This window comes from Pholcus phalangioides, unplaced genomic scaffold (genome assembly GCF_987345545.1).
Source record: "Pholcus phalangioides strain wild (caught in Gottingen) unplaced genomic scaffold, Ppha-v1.0 ptg000037l_1, whole genome shotgun sequence".
Taxonomy (NCBI): domain Eukaryota; kingdom Metazoa; phylum Arthropoda; class Arachnida; order Araneae; family Pholcidae; genus Pholcus; species Pholcus phalangioides.
In genome coordinates, this window is record NW_028301624.1 from 3,848,577 (window position 1) to 3,870,169 (window position 21,593).

Sequence of the window (21,593 nt, forward strand, 5' to 3'; positions counted from 1 at the left end):
ACGCGCTCATGCTGTTTTTGTAGATCCAGTCCACATATTCTGTCACATGTGTATAGGCTGACGGTGTATGTGCTCCACAAATTTCAGAATTAACGTGTGAAGCGATACCTACGAGTAAGTAATGCCTGAGACCACCGTCGTGTAAGTGAATGCCACTTCCCAAATCACCCTGAAAATAAATGGATTCTGGAATCTAAATGGATAATAAAAGTTTTACCTTAATGGCATTCTAGAAATGATCAAAATGGAAATTCTGATGAAGTGAATGGCGAGACATATTAGGACATTTAACGTTTTCCTATGACGTAGTTTTATTGCTCGGAAATTTAGACAAGCGTGTTTCATACATTATTATGCAGTCCGCAGAATGTCTTGCGGCTGTTGTAGATGAACTGCTCCTTTATTTATAGTAGATTTCATTTCCATCCATTATACAAGGTGCGCAAGACGCACTCATGGTGTTAGCGTAAATCCAGTCCGCATTTGCGGCCACACTGCCATACGTTACTGGTAAATATGTTCCACACGATTCATCTATTCCGCGCGAAGTGACACCAACGAGAATTTGGTGATTGTTAGCAGGTAGGAAAAGGCCACTCCCTGAATCACCCTGAAAATAAATGGAAATTTTGTTCATTTTTTTTTAAAGGCAGTAATTTTTAAGCGAATTCAAATTTCCGAGCAATATTCTGGATCATTTACAAATTTTTATTAATTATTTACAACAATTAAATTGAATAGTTCGGTATCACAATGATTCCGAATAAGATTATTTACTTACTTAATTGGAGACTAAAAGTGCAAACGATGTAAGTACCAAAAATGTCAAACACCGTTTTTCATGTTAAAGTGCCACAATACTTTATAATGTGGTAAACGTTTGAAGTTGCCTGGTAGTCCCCTAAGTAAATTAACTCCTTTAAGATCACGTGGAAGAAATTAAATATCAATGGAAGAAAGTCAATTCTGTGTGTTTTCTTCCCTCTCCCCTAAGCATTGCAAAAATTATTGTTACCCTATGAACCAAATTTGTTTGGTCTCCTCCTTCCGTTATTGCTATACTCTTCTGAATGATTTTGTTTCCCCCAACATTCAATTAAAAATTCCACTACCATCGAATCCCGTTGTAACGAACACCATGAGACTAGAGGAAATCACTTCGTTATAATTAAATTTGGCTATAAAGGAATTCCATTATTCATACGCAATCTTATCTGGGGGCTTAGAAAAGTGTTTGTTACAACGAAATTTTCTCTATAACGGTATTTGTTAAAACGAGATTTGACTGTATCTACATGTGAGAGCGAAAAGGGGGAACACGTTGAGCGAAGGTGTAAAAGAGAAATCTGCTTTAATCTCTCTCTCAAGGGTGTAAAAAATCTCACCAATTCGGTGATGTCCCGATTCGTCCTTTCCCGTTTCATCCTTAGGTCAAAATAGTGCCGTTTCATCCGAGGTGAGAACTGATTTTATCCGCTGTTACCCCCACTTTGTTATCAAGATTACACCTTCATGGGGGGGGGGATAACCTGTCAAGTACCCGTTGTTTGTTGTAGCTATTGTACTTAATGTCCATTGGCTACCTAACCAAAGTAAAAAAAAAAAAAATTGTACCACAGAGTGATTATAAACATTGTATTACATTATTCCAAACAGTACACAGTGGCTTCATAAGCGAGATACATAGGTGAATCTTGCATAACTCGGAAATAAGGTATTTAATTTCGAAAGTATGAATAACGTAGACTTTATCAAAACCAAGACGGGACATTCCTGTATAATATACTATGTGTATTTTACTCCTGAATTTAAATATCCTGTAATAGGTTGAGAAACGCTGCTATTTCCAGGGTATATCCAAACGAGGTATTTCCAGGAGCTCTATCTATGAGAACTTGTGAAACCACGGGGTGTTTTATCTTGATTGACAGTAATCCCCTATCGACATGAGGGAGGGGAGGGGAAAGAAGAGATCGGATGGGTGGTGGCTAGTGTAAACGTATTCTGAACATTGTTCAGTGGTGGTCAGAAAAACGAATAGTTCCATTCTTAAAAAGGTCTTTTCGTGTTCTCCTATAGTGATTCTTCCTTTTTTGAGAGGCTTAGTTCATCCCACACTGGAGTATGCCGTTAAGTTATGGCGACCGTACCTACAGAGAGACGTGGGCTTGGTGGGGGGGGGGGGTACAGAAAAGAGCTATGCGCGGTCTTGTTGGAACACAAGATTTGAACTATGCAAACACCAAACATGGCCCCCGCTCAGACCTTTGTGGGATACAAGCTAGGCCATGCTGGAAAAAAGGAAAAGCCCCGCTATCCACCAAGACCACGGGCCAACCTCCATCCCACGCAACGGACTGCAAACACTAGCGCCAAACATGGCCCACGCTCTGAAGCAGATTACCTAGCGGCTGGGCCGTGCTGGAAAAACTCTCTTGATGTCCCAGCTTGTAAGCCACAGGACCCCAACCCCACCAGGGCCCCCATCACCTCCGACTCGTGGCAATCACAGCCCCCCCCCAAAGTCCCCGGAAACCCTCGCCGGCCGCCAAGGAGCCCGGGCGGATCGCCCGCAAGAGACCATAGAAAACATCCCGAGCCATCCACTTTCATCACCGTACTATGTTCCCAACCATCAGCCGATCTGCAACAGCAACTCCTCTCATCTTGCCTTCTGCTGGAAGGGCTTTTTCATAGGCCCGAATCTGAAAATGAAACATGAAAAGAAAAAGAGGATACATGTACAAATTCAGGTCCAATGCACTTTAAATGTGTAACTCTACACAACACTAGTCGAGGTCGAAGCATACTAACACTATTGCTAACAAGTAGATAAAAGTACTTAAAAAATTGGAAAATGAGAAACGTTAACAGGAAATTAAAATAACTTAAAATACATTAAAATGCGAAATATAAGTAAACGATTGTACGAAAAAATTAAGAAAAATAAAATGCTCAACACTAAATCACGAAGAAAATATATATGTATATAAAGAATATAACACACCCAAAAAAAGTATTAAGCTACAAGTACAATTTATACTTATTAGAATTAGCTGAATACCTCTATTCACTAACACTAAAACAAAAGAGCCAAATTAAAAAAAAACAAAAATTACAGAGAGTACCCGGGAAAGTATGCACTGTTTGCTAACACTATGTCCAAAAAACCCACGAATTTATATCAAAGAAGCGGGGAAACACAAACCTGGCGAAAGTACAATGAGGAATGAAATGAGAGCGAGAAAAAAAATTAAATCGATTGAAAATACACAATAAAAATTTAAGAAATTGAGAGCAATAATAAAAAAAACTACTTATCATATCTCGTGAATCCACGGGTGAATAACACAAAGAAAGACACAAAATGGCGCACCGACGGAAAATCCTTCGGTAATCCCTCGGCAATGGTTCCGGATAAAACTGCTGCTATTGGTCGGTTATTTTAATTTGTAAATTTTATTTTCTGAGTATATTTTAATCTTATCTGTTCAGTTTTTAATCATAAAAATTGCAAATTGGGAATTTTCTTTCCGAACTACATCTCGATCTCCGCTGGGCGATTATCTAGGCTTTCGTATGAACAGCGGAGAGTGACATCGTTTCTCTCTATAAAAATTGCGTTCAAAAATTTAATATATAATTTAAAATTTTTTTGCAAAGTCATGTATTCTTCCATTTTTTCGAATGTGTGTCTTAATAAAGGAAAAATTTCTGGAAAATAATTACAGAACTTTGAAAAATTATTTAGTGTACCATTTGACGAATAAATGAAGGCATGTGAAAAACCCATTCAGGGGTGGGAAGTGACAAAGTCCATTTCGGACCAGTTTTGGAGCAGCAAAATATAGGATTCGGAGCAGATATTTACAAATTGGAGCAGCGAAATTAACAAGAATATTTTCGTTTATCTCCACCCCTTTTCAAAATAAAACTGCACTGTCTTTTGTTATCAAAAGAAATCTTTTCAACAGCTTGTTTTTTGTTTTTGATGTTTCACGCTTTTGACGTCTTGTTTGAAAGAGCGGCTGTCATAAAATTTTTCGCACCTATCTATTTAAGATGATTTTTGCTTACTGAGAGCACTATTTGCTGTCTGGAACAGCAGCAGTTCAAACGGGCTAAAAATTTTCTGTAAGTTTTCAATTTTCTTTATACTCGGAAAGAAATTGTTGCAAAATGGGAGAGAATTTTGGAAAAACCAACACGATGTTTGGCGATTCCGCACTCATTATTTGGCGATATTGGCGATCTGCCACTCGTTATTTGGCGATGTTCGCAATCTGAAACTCGTTATTTGGTGATATTGGCGATTTAACGCCTCGTTATTCGGCAAAGTTTCTAAATTAGCATTCGTAATTCGGCGGACATGCGATTTTTACTCCCGGAATGAAAATTTTTCTCACGAAATATCAGGATTTGACGCAATGGCGATCGACTACAGTAATTTCTAATGCTTCCAGTGGCGACTTTTTTTTTTTTGTTGAAAACGGAAACTAACTCGCATTAGCACTTTAAAGCTGAAACACCATTGCAAACCATCTTCAGTTGCACGATCACAGATATTATCGGAGCTTATGGAAAGCCCGATGAGGGGCCGATAGTTTAAGTACAGTGGAATAAAATATGCTCTTCTCGGAAAGAATCGCTTCGCGGCAAGCAGGAAAAAAAATTTGGCGTCATTAACGAAATTCCCGGCATGCTGAAGCAAAATTCGCTATTTGGCGCAGAAAAATACGAAAATATACTATTGGAGCAGAATGGCGCAAGATATTAATTTTGGCGCAGAATTATTATTATTAATTTGGAACAGAGTTCCCACCCCTGCTCATTGCTTTTATGAAAATTTCTTTTGCTGATTTCTAAAATGCATTAATACTTTGTGGGGTCAAAATGATCCCACGATGTGAGATACGCACAGAATTTTCACAGCGTCAGTTAAGGGTTAAAGTAGACTGTCATTGATGTTGATCATCTCTATATGGTACAGTATATACGCAAAATTTGGCGAAGATTGGTCGAAAATTATAGATTTGGTTTGAAAATAAAAGCACACTGGGGTGACAGGAAAATCAATAACATGTTATTATCTTCTTTTTTCTAGCCACTTTATAAGGCGATTCCCATATTCCCCAATTCACAGAATTCGTTTATATTTATAAGAAGGATTTTGTTATTTTTCTGAATGATTTTTGACATTTGTGATTTTTAATGTCAGGAGATCTGAGTCTACTCACGTGGCAAGTACCGTATCCCGGGATTCCTCCAGCGCAAAACTCTGTCATTCTGTCAACCGGATAAAAGTTTATCCATTGTTCGCAATCATCGTATTCAAGCACTGGAAGTTGAACATAATGCAAGTTTTGCAAGTAGGGTTCAAGTGGTTTAAGAGAAGGTATCTCAAGATTAAGAGGTTTTCCTGAAAAAAAAAAAGAGAGAAAAAATAATTTCTCAAATAAATGTGAAAGTTACTAGAGAGAGATTGAAAAGGAAACCGAACAAAACTCGCAATAATAAAATAATGAAATATTAGACCAAATTTGTGGAATCAATCGATTTAGGGGATAAACCTTGTCGTGGTATTTACAAATACCTATATATACAGGGTGCATAGCACATAGGGGGTATGGCATTTTACTGGCGAACCGTTAGTCCTAGAAGTATACTTCCAATTAGAAAACGTTTCCAAATAACGTGTGTGTAGTACTCAGATATGACACTTATGGTTCAAAGGGTTGTATAGTTATTAAAATAATTTTTTTTTCTTACGCAGTCCCTGTGTGCCCCAATACCCAATAAGAAAGTAAGTTCCCTGTCTCTCCTGATGAAAACAAAAAAAAAGTCCATGTTCCTAAGTGTAATGTTCACTGAGATATCACGCGCGTTGGGGAAAACAATATTTTGATCTTGACCGAGTATATATATATATATATATAACAATCTGAAATCCCCTTATTTGTGATAATCGGGACAGAGATATCAACTCCAAAGGAAATGCCCTTTTCGATCGTGTTTATGAAAATGATCTTGTGCTTCTCAACGGTTTTACAAAATCCGATCGGAAGGGGAAGTTTACGTATTTTTGTACATCGGGATACAATGTGATTGATTTAGCTTTTGTGTCAGCTGCATAGTGAAACACACAAACCCTGGTCTTATTGTTCTTACTCAACCATATTCCAATCATATGCCAGTTAAGTTGACATTTTTTATTTCATCAGAAAATAAATTATAATAATAATTTCCGGCCGCTTTTCTAGGGAACATCTTGAAAGTTTGATGGGATGACTCACTTGGACAGATATTTGATTTAATTTTGGATCAAAAATTACAAGGAAATGCTTCTCGTTGCGACCCGAACCACATAATTTAACTGAACTAATCTCGGCATTGGCAAAAGACGGACGCATTAAAAAATGACTTCTTCCAGAAGCAAAAAATATTTTGGTAATCATGAGTGGTTCGATGAAGAATGCGACTGTTGAGGAAAAAAAGTTCGAGCTCTACTGCGTGCTTTACACCGAAACTTCAGTGCTGAAAAACATTAATACATATAAGGCTCTTGGCTCCAGGAGGAGACAGAGCTGTTTCCTGCTCATTAATACTAAGCCTAACTAGTGTGGTAAGGGTGCAGCATATAACCCCAAGGTATATCGGAGCATAGTGAGCACGTTATAAAAACCTTCCTTGCAAAACACCATTTCATAAGATGAATGGCATAACCGTTTTTCTAAACAGTTCATTTCTAGTCTCACTGCCCCTTCTCTGAAAATATCTGAAATCGGTGAGATATATGATTTGTTTTCGGACGAGGAAGTCCGATTGCAAGAATTAAACGATTCTATTAAAACATACTTAGAAAAATGTCTCCCGGGGTCGATTTACTTTTGAACGAATTTTTTCAAAATTTCTGCTTTATTTTCAGGGTACAATGTGTTAAACAATCAAAATGTATCCAGCTCCTGTTTGGAAATAACTACTGACCCAATTTTTAAAAATGGCGACGTTCGATATCCTTATCACTGTAGAGGAACTGCGCTTGTCTCAAACTTCCTGAAACTGTTAACTAAGATTTCGTGGAGAAAAACCTTTTATGACCTGGCTCATTGCCGATCAAGCTGAGGAATCGGAAATAGAACTGTGGTCAATGCGCAATACTCCATAGAGTGATACAGAGGGCAGTACAGAAACTGAAGGACTCGGTTGATCGCACTGAAGATGCGGAAACTGCTGAGGGCGGCATTTAAAGACATGATTTAAACTATAGTCACGATTTTTTGATGAGAGATCGACACGGATTGGTTTAATTCAGGTTTTCCAATCTATGTTGATCTCTTATCCAAAAATTGCCCTGAGACAATCAGGATTTCCGAGGAGGAGTTACTCAAGTACGTGTTGGCCTCGTGTAGATTTCTAAGAGAGAAAAATACTGATATACATCTCCACCCAGAGAGATTGAAGTCATTTAGGGCACATTAGCGACTTTCGTCAGTGCGGTGTCAAGAGGAAACAAAAATTTAAACGAAGTCAAGAAGAAAAGCAGGAAATTCTTAGAATTGAGAAAAACGCCGGAGGAGAAGGTAACACAGCTGAAGTGCTAATGTCATCCCGTTCCTCTTCGGTTGACTTCGACTTGACTAACATATATAATTAACCAGTTATTAATTAGCAAGATTTCTAGTTATCGATCGTATAGTGGTCGTAAATTGCGTTGTATTTGACATGAAAAAACAATTAATTAATAAACCCAGTAATTAGAAGCACGGAGGCGCTTTTAATGTATATAAATATTTAATTTAGAAACGGCAATCACAGTCATTAGCATTATGTAAGATGTATTCTATATCAATTTGAGAAAATACATTACAATACCCTCAACGGGTGATTCAAGTTGTTAACTTATGCGTCTGAGAGTCAAGTCTACATGTAACATCCTGTCTCCCTTACTTAACTGGACATTCAGGTCACAGAAAAAGTGAATAAGTGCACTCACTCTGGGCCTCGTCTGAGATCTCACTGCCATCCTAAGGCTGCTCGCCACATCATACATCACTACGGCACTTTCATATCCCGCGACTCTCTACTAGAGCCGCCTCAACTCCACACTCCACAATTACAAGCCTGCTTCTCAGACTTTATCATTCCAATCTCTGGGAAACTCCAAACACTCCATTGGACTCTAAGCCAAAAAAAAATTTTCAGCTTCTATTTCTCTACCAAAGGGCCTCCCGATTTTGCCTCTTCCTCGCCTTTTCCCTAGAACTCCGGATTCACTCCGTAATTTCACTCTTCTTCCGGAGATAACTTTTAATTTCATGCCTGCAGCCTGAACACTACCATTCGAAATCTAATTGACCATTCCTGATGGAAGATCTGTCCTATTCATGTGTTCTAATAAATTTCGTTCCTTCCCAAAAAATTTGAATGCTGCGTTCACCTGCACCTTCGTATTAATATAATACCACCCACATGCTACCTGCAGATCACAGGTGCTGTAATGGGACAGTGCGGATTTGTATTTAGATTTCTTCTATTATATCCATTTCTAAACGATTCCATCTTTACCATTGATTAATTCTAAAACTTCATTATTCCTCCTCTCCATAACTTTTCCACACCTACGCCACAAGAATCGAATCTCACCTTCCGTGACAGCTCCTATTCATGTATTTTAGCAAAACACTTTTCTCCAGTCACCAAGCCCTGGGCCTACCCTATGCATTGCCAGGTGACGATTACACACCCGTTTGAAAGTCGCACGGGCAGTTTGCCTGAGGCTAACCTATACAAGACGATTCGATCTTTTTCTAATATTCACGCTCTTCAATTCCCTCTCTTCCTTTCCATGTTGCGTTCAAATTGCATCTTCTTTTCAGTGGAGGTTCCGAATCTATTGACATCCACTATTCATGTATTTTTCCCATCTTACATTCTTATTTCATAGCTTCATACCTTGTCAGATGAATTGTGCTCAGAGTTGGTCTGTGAGTTTTCTCACAACCCGAAGAAACCCCGGCGAAAACCCGAAAAAACCCTTAAAAACCCCATTAAAAAAATTACACCTTAAAACTTCGCTTACTTGCAAACAGTATGCTTTCTAATGATGTTTTATTGCATTGTCATACTCCATCTGTGGCCCCACAAGGGTGGGGCTTGCAGGGCTCCAGCCCGGGACAAATCTTATTGTTTTGGATTTTCATTTACGCTATAAATTTATTACAGAGGTGCCCCACGAAAGAACTCTGCCAAGGAGTCCTGGCTCCATGATGTGGGGGAAGGTGATGACTCTATTTTAAGAAAAACACAAATAAATCTATGCATTTATTCTATATAAATTATATATTTCCTTAACATTATATTTTCTAACTCACACAATTACCAATCCTTTTCAATAACACCTTTTGATTTTAGTGATCTATACCAGTGTTGCTTAACCTTTTTCAGCTCATGGCCCCCCCATGGATCACATTTTTTTCTTGTGGCCCCCCTGTTCTATCCAGGGCCCCCCCCTCTACCCTCATTCAAGAGTGAGATACTTTCTATTTTTTTTCTTATGAATGGAATTTTAATAAATCAGATCAATCTCTGGAATCCTGGCTAGGCACGGATTCAAAAATGGCGGATTATCATCCCTCCCAGGAGTCAAATTATATGGTAAAAAATGGTCTGTGTAAAATACGGCACGATCTAACGAACCTGCACGATAAATCGACCCTCTCAGCACATCAAATGTTGCTTTGGCGGCTCTCCATACTTAGCTGGAAATAACAGCTTAGATATGAAAATCATAGTACCAAATCCCATATAGTGCAGTCCCCTCCCATTATAGACATGAAGACACGGATCATGCCCACATAGACCCAAGGGTTAAGATACCCCTGGTTCTATGGACGTATCTGATGAATTCTGAAAGCAGTAATATTTTTCAACCATGTTTCACTTTTACACCTTTTCTAATCACAGCTCTCTATAACTCCCTTCACCACCTATCGTCGATCACTTTTCTTCTGATTTTCTCCCGTGGCCCCCCCCTAGAATATCCCAGGACCGCAAGGGGGCCCTATGGCCCCAGGTTGAGAACCACTGATCTATACACTTCCAGTAATTTCTTTGCTTTTTCACATCCAAGTCTGTTTCTTAGTTTTGACCCTACTAGTCTAAAAGTAGAAAAAAATCGCTAAGTTGATGCAGATATAATTGAATGCTGGTCCTCCAAAAATTTGCAAAATTATGCATTTAAAATCTTATTTTTTTTCTGCCTTGCAACGCATGATTTTCCCACGACTTTTTTTTGCTTCAACTGATTCTATCACGTTTTGTGAAACATTTTTCCTGGATAAAAATCTGCGTCTTCTATTTGAAGCGCATCTGCAGTACAATAACAAATTCTGTATTCAGTTTTTCGATCCGTTGTTCAGCGAAAGGTTCCTTAGTTAATCTTTTTCCTCTCAAAGCAGGATCAGTCATATTTGCAAAGAAATGAAAGGGAGTGTAGGGTATCTGGCAACACCGGAAAAGAACATCATTACTGGGAAGGTGATGGCAACATCTGGAGAAAACATAGATCGTCAACAACGAGAATGACCACACGATTCCGGTCTCCAAGAACAAGAACATCGCCATTTGCACTTTATTATTATATAATTATGTAAAGTAGTTTAATAAAACAAATATCCCACATTTCTGGCGACGAGAAGAACGAACAAGATGGCGACCGAACAACATGAACTGCCACGAACGGACCAGAACGAAACAGAAACTCAACGCGATCTGACCAAGTTTCACTTCGGTGAATTTATTTTTGGAAAAAGATGACATACGCTATTATATTTGTCGTTTTGAACTGGAATTGAGCATTTCCCGAATCACGGGTGATGGCGATGTGCACGATCTTATTCTCCGGAATGCATCTTTTCAAATTAGTAAATGATAGTTTTGATCCTGTCTCGCCGGATGAAAAACCATATGCCGAGATCAAGGAATTTTGGCTCTCCTACTACAAGCCAGCTACGCACATTCACGCGAACGAAGTTTACGCAGCTCTATCGTCCCAGTGGGGAAACAGTCAAGGAGTACGTATCGGCTCTGAGAACATTGGTGGTGAACTTCAAGTTCGCAACTAATCTGGATGAGCGTTTACGGGATCAACTCATTCTAGGAATCAACGATCCACGAATTCAAGAATCGTTATTCCGCGAACACGCCGACGAATCTGCAACACTCAACGAAGTCGTGAAATCAGCTGCCAACTACGAATCCGCACTATGGAACAGAGGAGCTGTTAAAGTTACTGAGAGAGAGAGAGAGAGAAAGGAAAGCGAACAAAAGTTGTTTTCAACGATAAGTAAAAGAACTGAAGCGAAGTGGAGAAATCAATTTAAGAGCTAAACGTTGTCTCAGTGTATTTAAACATAAAAATAAATACAAATGCAAATACAAGACCACACCAGGCAAAACACCCAACGAGGTATTTAAAAACAAGATGCCCATAACAGACATGGATGCCATATTTCTAAACACAGCAATCCAATTAGTCGCAAGTTATAAAACCCATTTGCTCACCAATAAGGTGTTACGCGAGATGGCTCGCTCCGATGGATATATATATATATATATATATATATATATAATTGATTTTCTGTGTGTCTGTGTGTGTGTTCTCTATACAAATCTACAATTTAAGATCAATCGTCGCCAAATTTTGCATATATACCAAATGGGACCCGACTTGAACGATAGGCTACTTTAAAATTTCGTCAGACCAGGGCAAATGCCCCAAATGGGCGAAAAACTGTCCGGCAACAATGGTTTTTGGGCCTCAACAATCACTTTCCGAACGTTTACTTTGGTTACCGTGGTTCCGTAGCAATGCGTTTCAGACGTGTATATGCCTTTAAAACGGTTTGTCACTTCTTTAATCCTGTTAGTATATGTATAATAGTTTATGCCTTTATAATGGTTTGCCACATTTTCAATATACTCTCAGTAATGTGGCGCTTTTTGAATAGACGTCATAATCAGCATCGCTTTGAGAGTCAGGAAAAGGGTGATCCTCATAGAAATCAGTGCTAAAATTGTCGATTTTACTGTAGAAATGTGGAAATTAGTGGGATTTTCCGCCCCATCAATAATTTTAAAAATTGTATTGAATTCTCGATTTTTGAAATATTCAGTTCGCTTAGAGATATACGAAGCCCAGGAGATTAAATATGAAGTAATTAGCCAAACCTATACTTTTGAGTTGGATATTCGAGCAATATCATTGATTTCATTTATATCTTCTCAAGTATGAAAATTAATGTCTCCATATTGTCTCTATTGATATTTATTTGCATAAATTCATGTGGGTTAGGATATTTTAAAATTAGTTATGAGCCCGTGAAAAGTGCATCGAAAAAATTCCACAGCTTTAACTAAGGATTTTTGGAAGCTGGAACAGACACATGGATAACTTGAAGTTCAGGGGGGGGGGGGGGAGGATCGAAATACCTAGCGCCCCTTAAAAAAAAAAATTATATTCATTTCTACGTTTCTGTGTAAATCTAGATTTGTTTATTTCATGAATCGCGCAGGTCGCCATATTGGTTAACTTGGACACGGTTTGTATGTCCCTCAAGAAAAAGAGAGGGAGATATCACGTGATCCAAACAGCCTCATTGAAGAAATCCCGGGCAGCGCCGGGTATTATAGCTAGTATATATATATTATTTCACAATAAGATTCTCATTTCTTTTTCTTTTTGTATCCTGTGTATATAATATGGCAAGTGTAAGATAACAGATGAGATGGCTGGGGGGGGGGGGGCTCTCAATTGCTTTTAAAACATACCTCCATCCTAATATGTGTTTTTACATTCATCTTAACTAAACCCCGAAACTTTTCCAACTCCTAATCCCATCTCGTCTGTAATCACCACAAAATTTGTTAATCGCGACATTGACCCAATTGTCCGGGGAAAATATGTTGTAAAAAAGTTTGTATGTTTCTTTGTTTTTTTTTTGACACTAAATAAAGTGTTCCAGACTCTGCTACGAAGCTGGGCTGGAAGAGATCTCGGCAACGGGATAAGTCCAGTGGCAAAGTTCTGGCGTTCATTCATTCATTCAGCAATCCAATTAAAAGTGCAATTACAGAAACTAAAAACTATATTTGATTGATAAAACATAATATATTACCCATAAAACATACATAGTGTCCCACAATCGACTGACGGTTTTTAAAATCGGGGAGCAAGAAAACAGTGAAAGGTATTATAGTCATTCTTGCGGAATATAAATGTGCGAAGTCGAGAATTTCAGCTACGCCATTCATGTGGCAAGAGATTGTAAAGTTATTAAAATAAAAAAGATTAACACTTTTTATACGGACACCTTGCGCCCAAAAACCCAATTAATGCCAAAAACAAAAAAAATATGACCTCTTTCTAATTGGAATATTTGCAGATATATCTAAGGGAAACACCTTTCCAATTGTATTTTAGAGCACAGGGTCTCACTATCAAAAGTTAGTTTTTTATTTTGTTAACTATAAAACCCCTTGCAACATGAATGAACGTAGCTGAAATTCCAGACTTCACACATTTATATTCCTCAGGAATGACTTTAATATCTGTCACAGCTTTCTTGCTACCCCATTTTGAAAATCGTCAGTAAATTGTGGGACACATTGTATTCATGATTGTCTTATCTAAGTATGGATATCTTGTATGTTTACCCCAATATACTTATCTAATTTCTATCTTTAAACGTGTCAATTGTGTAAAAAAAAATGCGATGAACGTAGAGTGGGATAAAACAAGAAGCTATTCATACTTAGATAAGACTGCCATAAACATGTTTTATGGGCAGCGTGTTGTATTTTATCATGTGTATAGTTCTTATAAATAAATAAATAATCCCCATAGGTTTTACACAAATTTCTATGGACTTCGATGAACGACTGTTTTTCAGCAGCCGTGAGATTTCGTCAGTGCACATTTATATACCGTACATCATGCGTAATTCACAAATTCATATTCGTGAAATATTAATAGAAATCATGAAAAAAAAAAAAGCTATACCTATATATCTGCCACCATAACCAATAGCAGTGAGCCAAGTTCCGGGTAGCAACGCAAAGTTTTGGGATGGTATCATGGCTGCTATGGTGCGAAAATAGTCGTATCCTAATTCGACTGGTGGCCAGAACACGATAAGGGCGATGTCACTCTTATGTAGAAACGGCCCAGAATATGACGGATGATCAATGTATTCGGTGGTTGTCCTCAATGTCCTCCGTTTTTCGTCCAATACATTTGCTTTGTTGATGGTCAAAACGGCGTAGCCCCCGTATTTCAAACTGATGAATTCGAAAAAATATTTTTAGCTAAATATATATATAGCCTATATGCAAATGAAGATTAGAACAAAAATTCTGATTTAAAAAAAACTGATCTAAATTCAAAAGCCAAAAGCTGATAAGGCCAACAGAGAACAAATTGAAAATGGTAAAAATTTATTTTGTAAAAGTTCTAATATAGTATATTCTATTGAATGTACAGAATGTAACATACATATATTGGTCAAACTTGTAATTGTCTTAACATCAGGATCAATGGTCATAGATCCGACATTAAAAAATTTGGTAACCATAAATGAAAAAGATTTTGAACTCTTGCATTTTTAAAAACATATTTTAGAGAATTTGGGGGAGAATTTAGCATTTTAGATCTTGTTTATCTGTTTATACGGAACTTTATACCCATGTAGTTTGAATACCAAGTGACAGCTTCTCTAATATCGACAATGTTCGCATTTATTATAGATTGACCAATCTGGCAAACAACCTCGATAATTGTCAACGTGGTTGTAGAGGTGGTAAAAGACATGACAAACTATTGATGTTACAACTTGTCTTGAAAGGAATTAAATTCATTCTTCGCGAATACGATCATTTCCAATTATATAAAGGTCAGGGCGAACATAATTTCTTTGAAAAATAATGCCCTTCGCTAGTTTGTTAAAAACGAGCTTAAGAACTTTTCATTTAGAAATGATGATATTGTGAAACTTATTGTTTTAGATTTAATCAAATAGCAACTGAAAATTAAAAATATTTCCGAGCTCATATCACATGAAAATGAGATCACTAATGAATTTTCACGATAAAAGTTTTGATCAAATAGGAATAGGTCATATTTTCTATAAACATAAAAATCTTTTTCCACTCAATAAGGTTTGCGATGTCAAGATTGCTTACAAATACACAATAGACTTATTCAGAAATTAATTCGCAATTATAATTTTTTTTAGCAAAAATCTCAATAACATTGAAGGGAAATGACGAAAGTTTGCTTCATTTCGTTTTCGTTGACAATGATCATAGACGCATAATAACTGCTGATCTTTCTATTATTAAAAATGATGAGCTCAGAAAATTAATGTCACTTGGCACTTCAAAAAAAATTTCTGAGAAACAAATTTCAATTGATATTTCATATAATATCAATATAATGATTGCCAATATGCCTCGTAAATATTCATGGCCTGTTGAAGATTTCCAAGGATGGAAATTCAACATTTTTAACAACGTCAAAAACAATCTATATTTACATCGTTATCGGCCAGAATTTGAGAAAAACATTTTGGCAAATTTAAAAAGCTTTTTCAAGAGGTAATTTATTATTACAGTCGTTGACAAGGCAGCTAATAACTTTGCGATTATATGCAAGTTATATTATAAGAACTTGCTGCACAATGAATGTAACAATATTTCCATTTACACTAAAATAGCAAGACCATTTAAAAATATAGATAATAGGAATCTTGCTTTTCTTAAAAAACTTGAAATTTATAATTTTGTATCTCGTTTCCATATTTGTTTGTAGCCATTAAATTTCATAAAAATCCAATTAAATTTAGATTTGTCACTTGTGGTACCAACTGCTATAATAGTGACTGTGTGGAAAAAATTTTTCAATATCTTAAAAACTATTTCGGACAAAATATAGTTGGAAAAAGAGACTTTCATTATAAAAAACAATCAGAAAGTTCTAAATGTTCTAAAGAAATTCCAAAATTGATGGCATTGAAACTTTTGATTTTTAAAACTTGTTCGGCAATACTCCACATGAAAATATTTGTGAGAGTTTATATATAAATATAAGAACGTTATTCACTTGGAAATTTGTTTTTGGAATAATGTAGTTAAATGTTGCATCTTTGAGAACTACTTGTACAATGGCGTCGATATCTCCGAAGAGATCAAGGGTATATCCATGAACACATTTTTCTAGTGTCTATGAGAACATTTTTTAACATTTCTATGAAACTAATATTTTCGCTGATCACAAAATGATGAGATTTAGATTTTGTTGACGATCTCATTATATTTAATTTCGAAAATTTTCTGTAACTAAGCATTGATATTTACCCTGCGGACTCGACACTCAAGAGAAAGTTTCACAACACCCTCTGCTGACTTCCTTGAATTTAAAATTTGCCTGTCTAATCGCATTGCTGTTATCGGTATATTTGATAAAAGAAAATAATTCAAATTTAAAGTTAATTTTCTATGTAATTTCAACGATAACATTAGTATTGAAATTTTGAAAAATATATTTTTTATCCGTACGGATTTCGTTCCCTCCCAAAAAATTTGAATGCTGCGTTCACCTGCACCTTCGTATTAATATAATACCACCCACATGCTACCTGCAGATCACAGGTGCTGTAATGGGACAATGCGGATTTGTATTTAGATTTCTTCTATTATATCCATTTCTAAACGATTCCATCCTTACCATTGATTGATTCTAAAACTTCATTATTCCTCCTCTCCATAACTTTTCCACACCTACGCCACAAGAATCGAATCTCACCTTCCGTGACAGCTCCTATTCATGTATTTTAGCAAAACACTTTTCTCCTGTCACCAAGCCCTGGGCCTACCCTATGCATTGCCAGGTGACGATTACACACCCGTTTGATCCCGTTTATCCGTATTTTGTTTTAAGCATTATTAAAAACTGAGGAATTGCAAAATGAAACAAAATCATAATCAGAATAGTGCAATGTTCAACGGAAAATTCTCATATTTTTTCCAAATTGATGAAGTGGTCGTCAAACAATTGCTTTGTGATACATCGTTTGAAATAATTATGGTAAAAATATTCGTTCAATCACGGATTTAAAGTCACTAAAATGGAAAGTAATAAAAAAAAAAAGTGTTTTTCACTTCCATCAAATAAAAAAACTATTCATTTTTTAACAGCACTCGTTCCAAACACTCGCGTAGCATACGGGGTATTTATCATTCGAAACTTGTTTGATGTGTGCTTTTTGCCATTGCACAATCAACCTTCAAATTCAGTTTCTCAATGTTTAGATTATACAAATACAAATACAACGCCACAACAGGCAAAATGCCCAACGAGGTGGCTGATAAAAAGATGCCCATAAAAATATGGATGTCATATATTTCAAAAATACAGCAACCCAATTAAAAATGCAATTATAAACAATATATACACGTGATAAATATCATACAATGCCCATAAAGAATACTTATGGTTGTCTTATTCTAAGTATGGATAGAGCTTCTCGATTCACCCCAACATGTTTATCGTATTTCTTTTTAAACGTGTCAATTGTGTTACAATTTACTACCTCCGGGGGGTAAGCTATTCCATTTATTAACAACCCTATTAGAGAAAAATTCCCTGCGACACCATAACCTTGAATTGTCCCTCACCAATCGATACTGGTGTCCCCTTGTAAAAGCAGTCGATTGGCGGTGTACTAAAAGTTCATGGTCCATCCTATCCATCCCATTAAAAATTTTGGACACTTCGATCATATCTCCTCGACACCTGCGTTCATCCAATGTAAACATATTCAAAAAATGAAGTCTCTCTTCATAACTCAAGCCCTGTGTGCCAATAAGGACACGCGTAGCTCTTCTCTGCACCCCTTCAACCAAGTCTATGTCCCTCTGTAGGTATGGTCTCCAAAACCTTACAGCATACTCCAGTCCAGGACGAACTAAGCCTCGAAAAAGCGGAAGAATGACTTCAGGAGAATGCCAAGATACTTTTTCGAAAATGAGACCACACACACAAGTATTCTATTCGATTTTTTGACCACCGCTGAACAATGTTCAGAAAACCTAAGTCGCTCGTCAATGAGAATTCCCAAATCGGTGACCCTATTTGCATCCGGGATAGATTACTTTCTACAGCAAAAAATTTAGAAAAGAGATTGTCCCCAAACACATTTTAACTCATATCTCTCTCTCTCATTTTTATACTTACAGCGATGAAATTTTATTTTTAGTTTAAATGCTATGGGATAAATCAGATAAGATGGGGAAAAAATAAGGGTTTAAAGATTTTGAATTTTGAACAACAACAAATATGTAGATGACCCCTCATCAAGCTCATCAAGACGAATTGCACATAGCAGGGTAGAAAATCAAAAACTATAATTTTTGGTTAAAACCGCTTCATTCTAAAACTTTCAGAACCCAAGATATCGCCATCGTTCGGTTAAAAGTTGTGCGTATTGTACATACAGTGCGTTGTATTTACTACGCGATTGTTTTTATATACGCTGTCGTGTGTTAATCAGATTACATATATTGATCAATGGAACAGGGCAATTTTTTTTTCTCATTTATTTTAAATTTCATCGAAACAGTCACGTGTAAAAAAACTTCAACGAAGATTGCAAAAATAGATTGGCGAAGGTGACTTATGAAAACAGTTAAATAATAACATCAATTCGATCAGAAACTTTCAGTCAAATCAATCATGTCCTGAAATGACATATTCAAAATAATTAGTGGTTTAGGATATATATTTTCTATTGATTATTCATTGAATCACATTTTCATAGAAGATCCTTCACTCATCTCCTTCAATTGATTTTTATCGCGTAAATTTATTACCTTTTTCACAAGACAGATTTGGACTACTTTGAAATTCATTCCGGCCTACATGATTCGCGCAGAATTTGGTCATTTTTTTTCAGATGGTTTAGTCTGGGGCGGATTGAATTTTTTCATTGGATTGAATTTTGATTTTTGTGGCGCAAGGACTAATTAGGTCAAACTGTGCCAAAACAAATGACCAATTAAAGTACTTGTGCTTGTCATGTCTGGAATAGAGGCGTATTTATAGTGAGGGAGGAGGGGCAGTTGAACTGGTCCTCCTTTCAACATAGACAGACTTCATGATATCGCCGTCCTATGCACTACTAATTTTTCCGCCCCTTTGCTCTAATATGTGTGTTTGTGTGTGTATATTTCGTTTCTTAATTTTTTTTTTCGGAAAAAAAACCATGCTTACCTCTCCCGGTGTTCAATTTTCGAAATGAAAGCCATGTTTTTATTGTCTGTTGCCACATCACATGTATGGTTTTGAGTAATCCCTACTGTTGCATACGCACATTCATTACATAAATGAGGTGCCGTAAAACTTTTGAACTGCAATTGTTAGAACCATCGTGACAATTTGTAACTGTGATCGATTTCATTCATCATGCTTGTTGAATCATTGTTCGTTGTACTGCCGAATTACAAAAAAAAACTGTGATGCAACATGTAAATGTTCCAGAACATCTAAATCGGAACTGGAGAAAAATTATCATCTTAAAATTGCTGGAGATACTCGAATCATTTCATTTAAGGGGTGTCATGACCGCTGAAATCGATTTTTCAAAAACATGACTTTAAAAAGCATTTCATTCAATTGCGAAAATCAAATACAAAATATTCCTTGTCAATCGGGATAATTTGTTTTGTTTTTTTCAAAATAAATATTAGAAACTAATGACTTATAGTTTAAACGGGAAGAAAAAACACTTAGTTTGAACGTGAAGCGATTTTCACAGATTGCAGTTTTTGAGTTCATCCGTTTAAGTACGAAAAAAAAAACCTACTACACAAAAATTCTGAAATTTTGTAGAAATATTATAATTGTTTTATTAAGATGAACCTTTAAGCACAATGTGTAAATTATTTTAATTTTGCACAGGAGTTAGGACCAGACGCACAGATATACAGGAGTAGTGTTGCTGAGGGTATCGTCCCAAGGGATTGGAAACTTGCTAATGTTGTTCCGATATTTAAGAAAAGTAGTAGAGAAGTTATGTCCAATTATCGTCCAGTGAGTTTGACGAGTTCCCTTTCGAAAATTTTGGAAATTATCATCAAAAAGCAGTTTGTGAAGAGGATAGACGAGAATAATGCATTGTCGGAAAATTAGCATGGGTTCAGGAAGGAGAAGTCATGTTTAACTAACCTTCTTTGCTTTTATGATCACGTGACTAAGGCTTTGGGTAAGAGCAAAAATGCAGATGTTGTTTACCTTGATTTCCTGAAGGCATTTGATCGAGTCCAACATGGTAAACACTTGAAGCGTTTACACGAGATTTGGATTGAGGGCAACTTGCTGAATTGGATAGAATCGTGGTTAAGAGATAGGTCGCAACGAGTTATGGTGAACGGGGAGTTCTCTGGTTGGACAGACGTCACAAGTGGAGTTCTTCAAGGAAGTGTCCTTGTCCCCATACTTTTTTCACTTTTTATCGATAAACTCGATCAGGGTATCGATGGAATTATTAGCAAATTCTCAGATAACGTGAAGCTAGTGGGAGTAAGAGGGAATCAAAGCGATAGGGAGTCGCTCCAGACCAACCTAAACAGGATTGCATCATGGGCAAATGAATGGAGCATGACGTTTAGCGTTGATAAGTGCATGGTCGCTCATTTTGGTTCGAGCAACCCACGGTTCTCCTGGACTGAAGTATGCGGTAAGATTTCGGAGACCATACCTACAGAGGGATATAGACTTGGTTGAAGGGGTGCAGAGAACAGCACGCGTGTCCTTATTGGCACACGAACGGGATGGATAGGATGGACCATGAACCGCCAATCGACTGCTTTTACAAGGGGACACCAGTATCGATTGGTAAGAGACAATGCAAGATTATGATGTCGCAGGGAATTTTTCTCTACTAGGGTTGTCAATAAATGGAATAGCTTACCCCCGGAGGTAGTAAATTGTAATACAATTGACACGTTTAAAAAGAAATACGATAAACATGTTGGGGTAAATCGAGAAGCTCTAGCCATATTTAGTATAAGACAACCATAATATTTTTTATGAGCATTGTATAATATTTTATCATGTGTATATATTTTTTATAATGTATGTGATGGTGTTTTTAATTGTGTTGCTATATTTTTGAAATATATGACATCCATATTTGTTATGGGCATCTTTTTCTCAGCCACCTCGTTGCGCATTTTGTCTGTTGTGACGTTGTATTTGTATTAGGAGTGTATATTACTGATAGCTCTTGTTGATATGACAGTATACTTGATGATAATATTAATTATACTGATTTGCAGCAAATGTAGCGTAGAGAATTATGAATTCAATTTTGAAAGAATTGTGGCCAGATTTCTTTGCAGGCAGAAATTTCGCACTGAGATTATAGATATTAAAGAAACTAGACATATCAGGAAACCCCCCCCCCCCTCCGACTTTGCTCTGGGATTGTCTCTTCTGGGAAAAACGTTTCAGTGTTAGTCTAATGATTTCAGTCGGATTT

The 21,593-nt window shown here is 36.7% G+C and overlaps 1 protein-coding gene across 2 annotated transcripts in view; it reads right to left on the minus strand.

Annotated features, from left to right (window-relative positions):
• Positions 1-286: 286 nt before the first annotated feature.
• The window catches only part of LOC149065943 (chymotrypsin-C-like), a 37,903-nt gene continuing 16,596 nt past the window's right edge, over positions 287-21,593 (minus strand). Inside the window, exons 5-7 of one of the 2 annotated variants that reach the window (XM_089253385.1) lie at positions 14,060-14,337; positions 5,238-5,419; positions 287-610 (exon numbers count right to left, since the gene is read on the minus strand). In XM_089253385.1, the coding sequence (XP_089109511.1) occupies positions 401-610; positions 5,238-5,419; positions 14,060-14,337 (670 nt within the window). In that variant the 3' untranslated portion in view covers positions 287-400. The remainder of the gene's footprint in view (positions 611-5,237; positions 5,420-14,059; positions 14,338-21,593) is intronic. The other variant, XM_089253386.1, reaches the window with a different exon arrangement.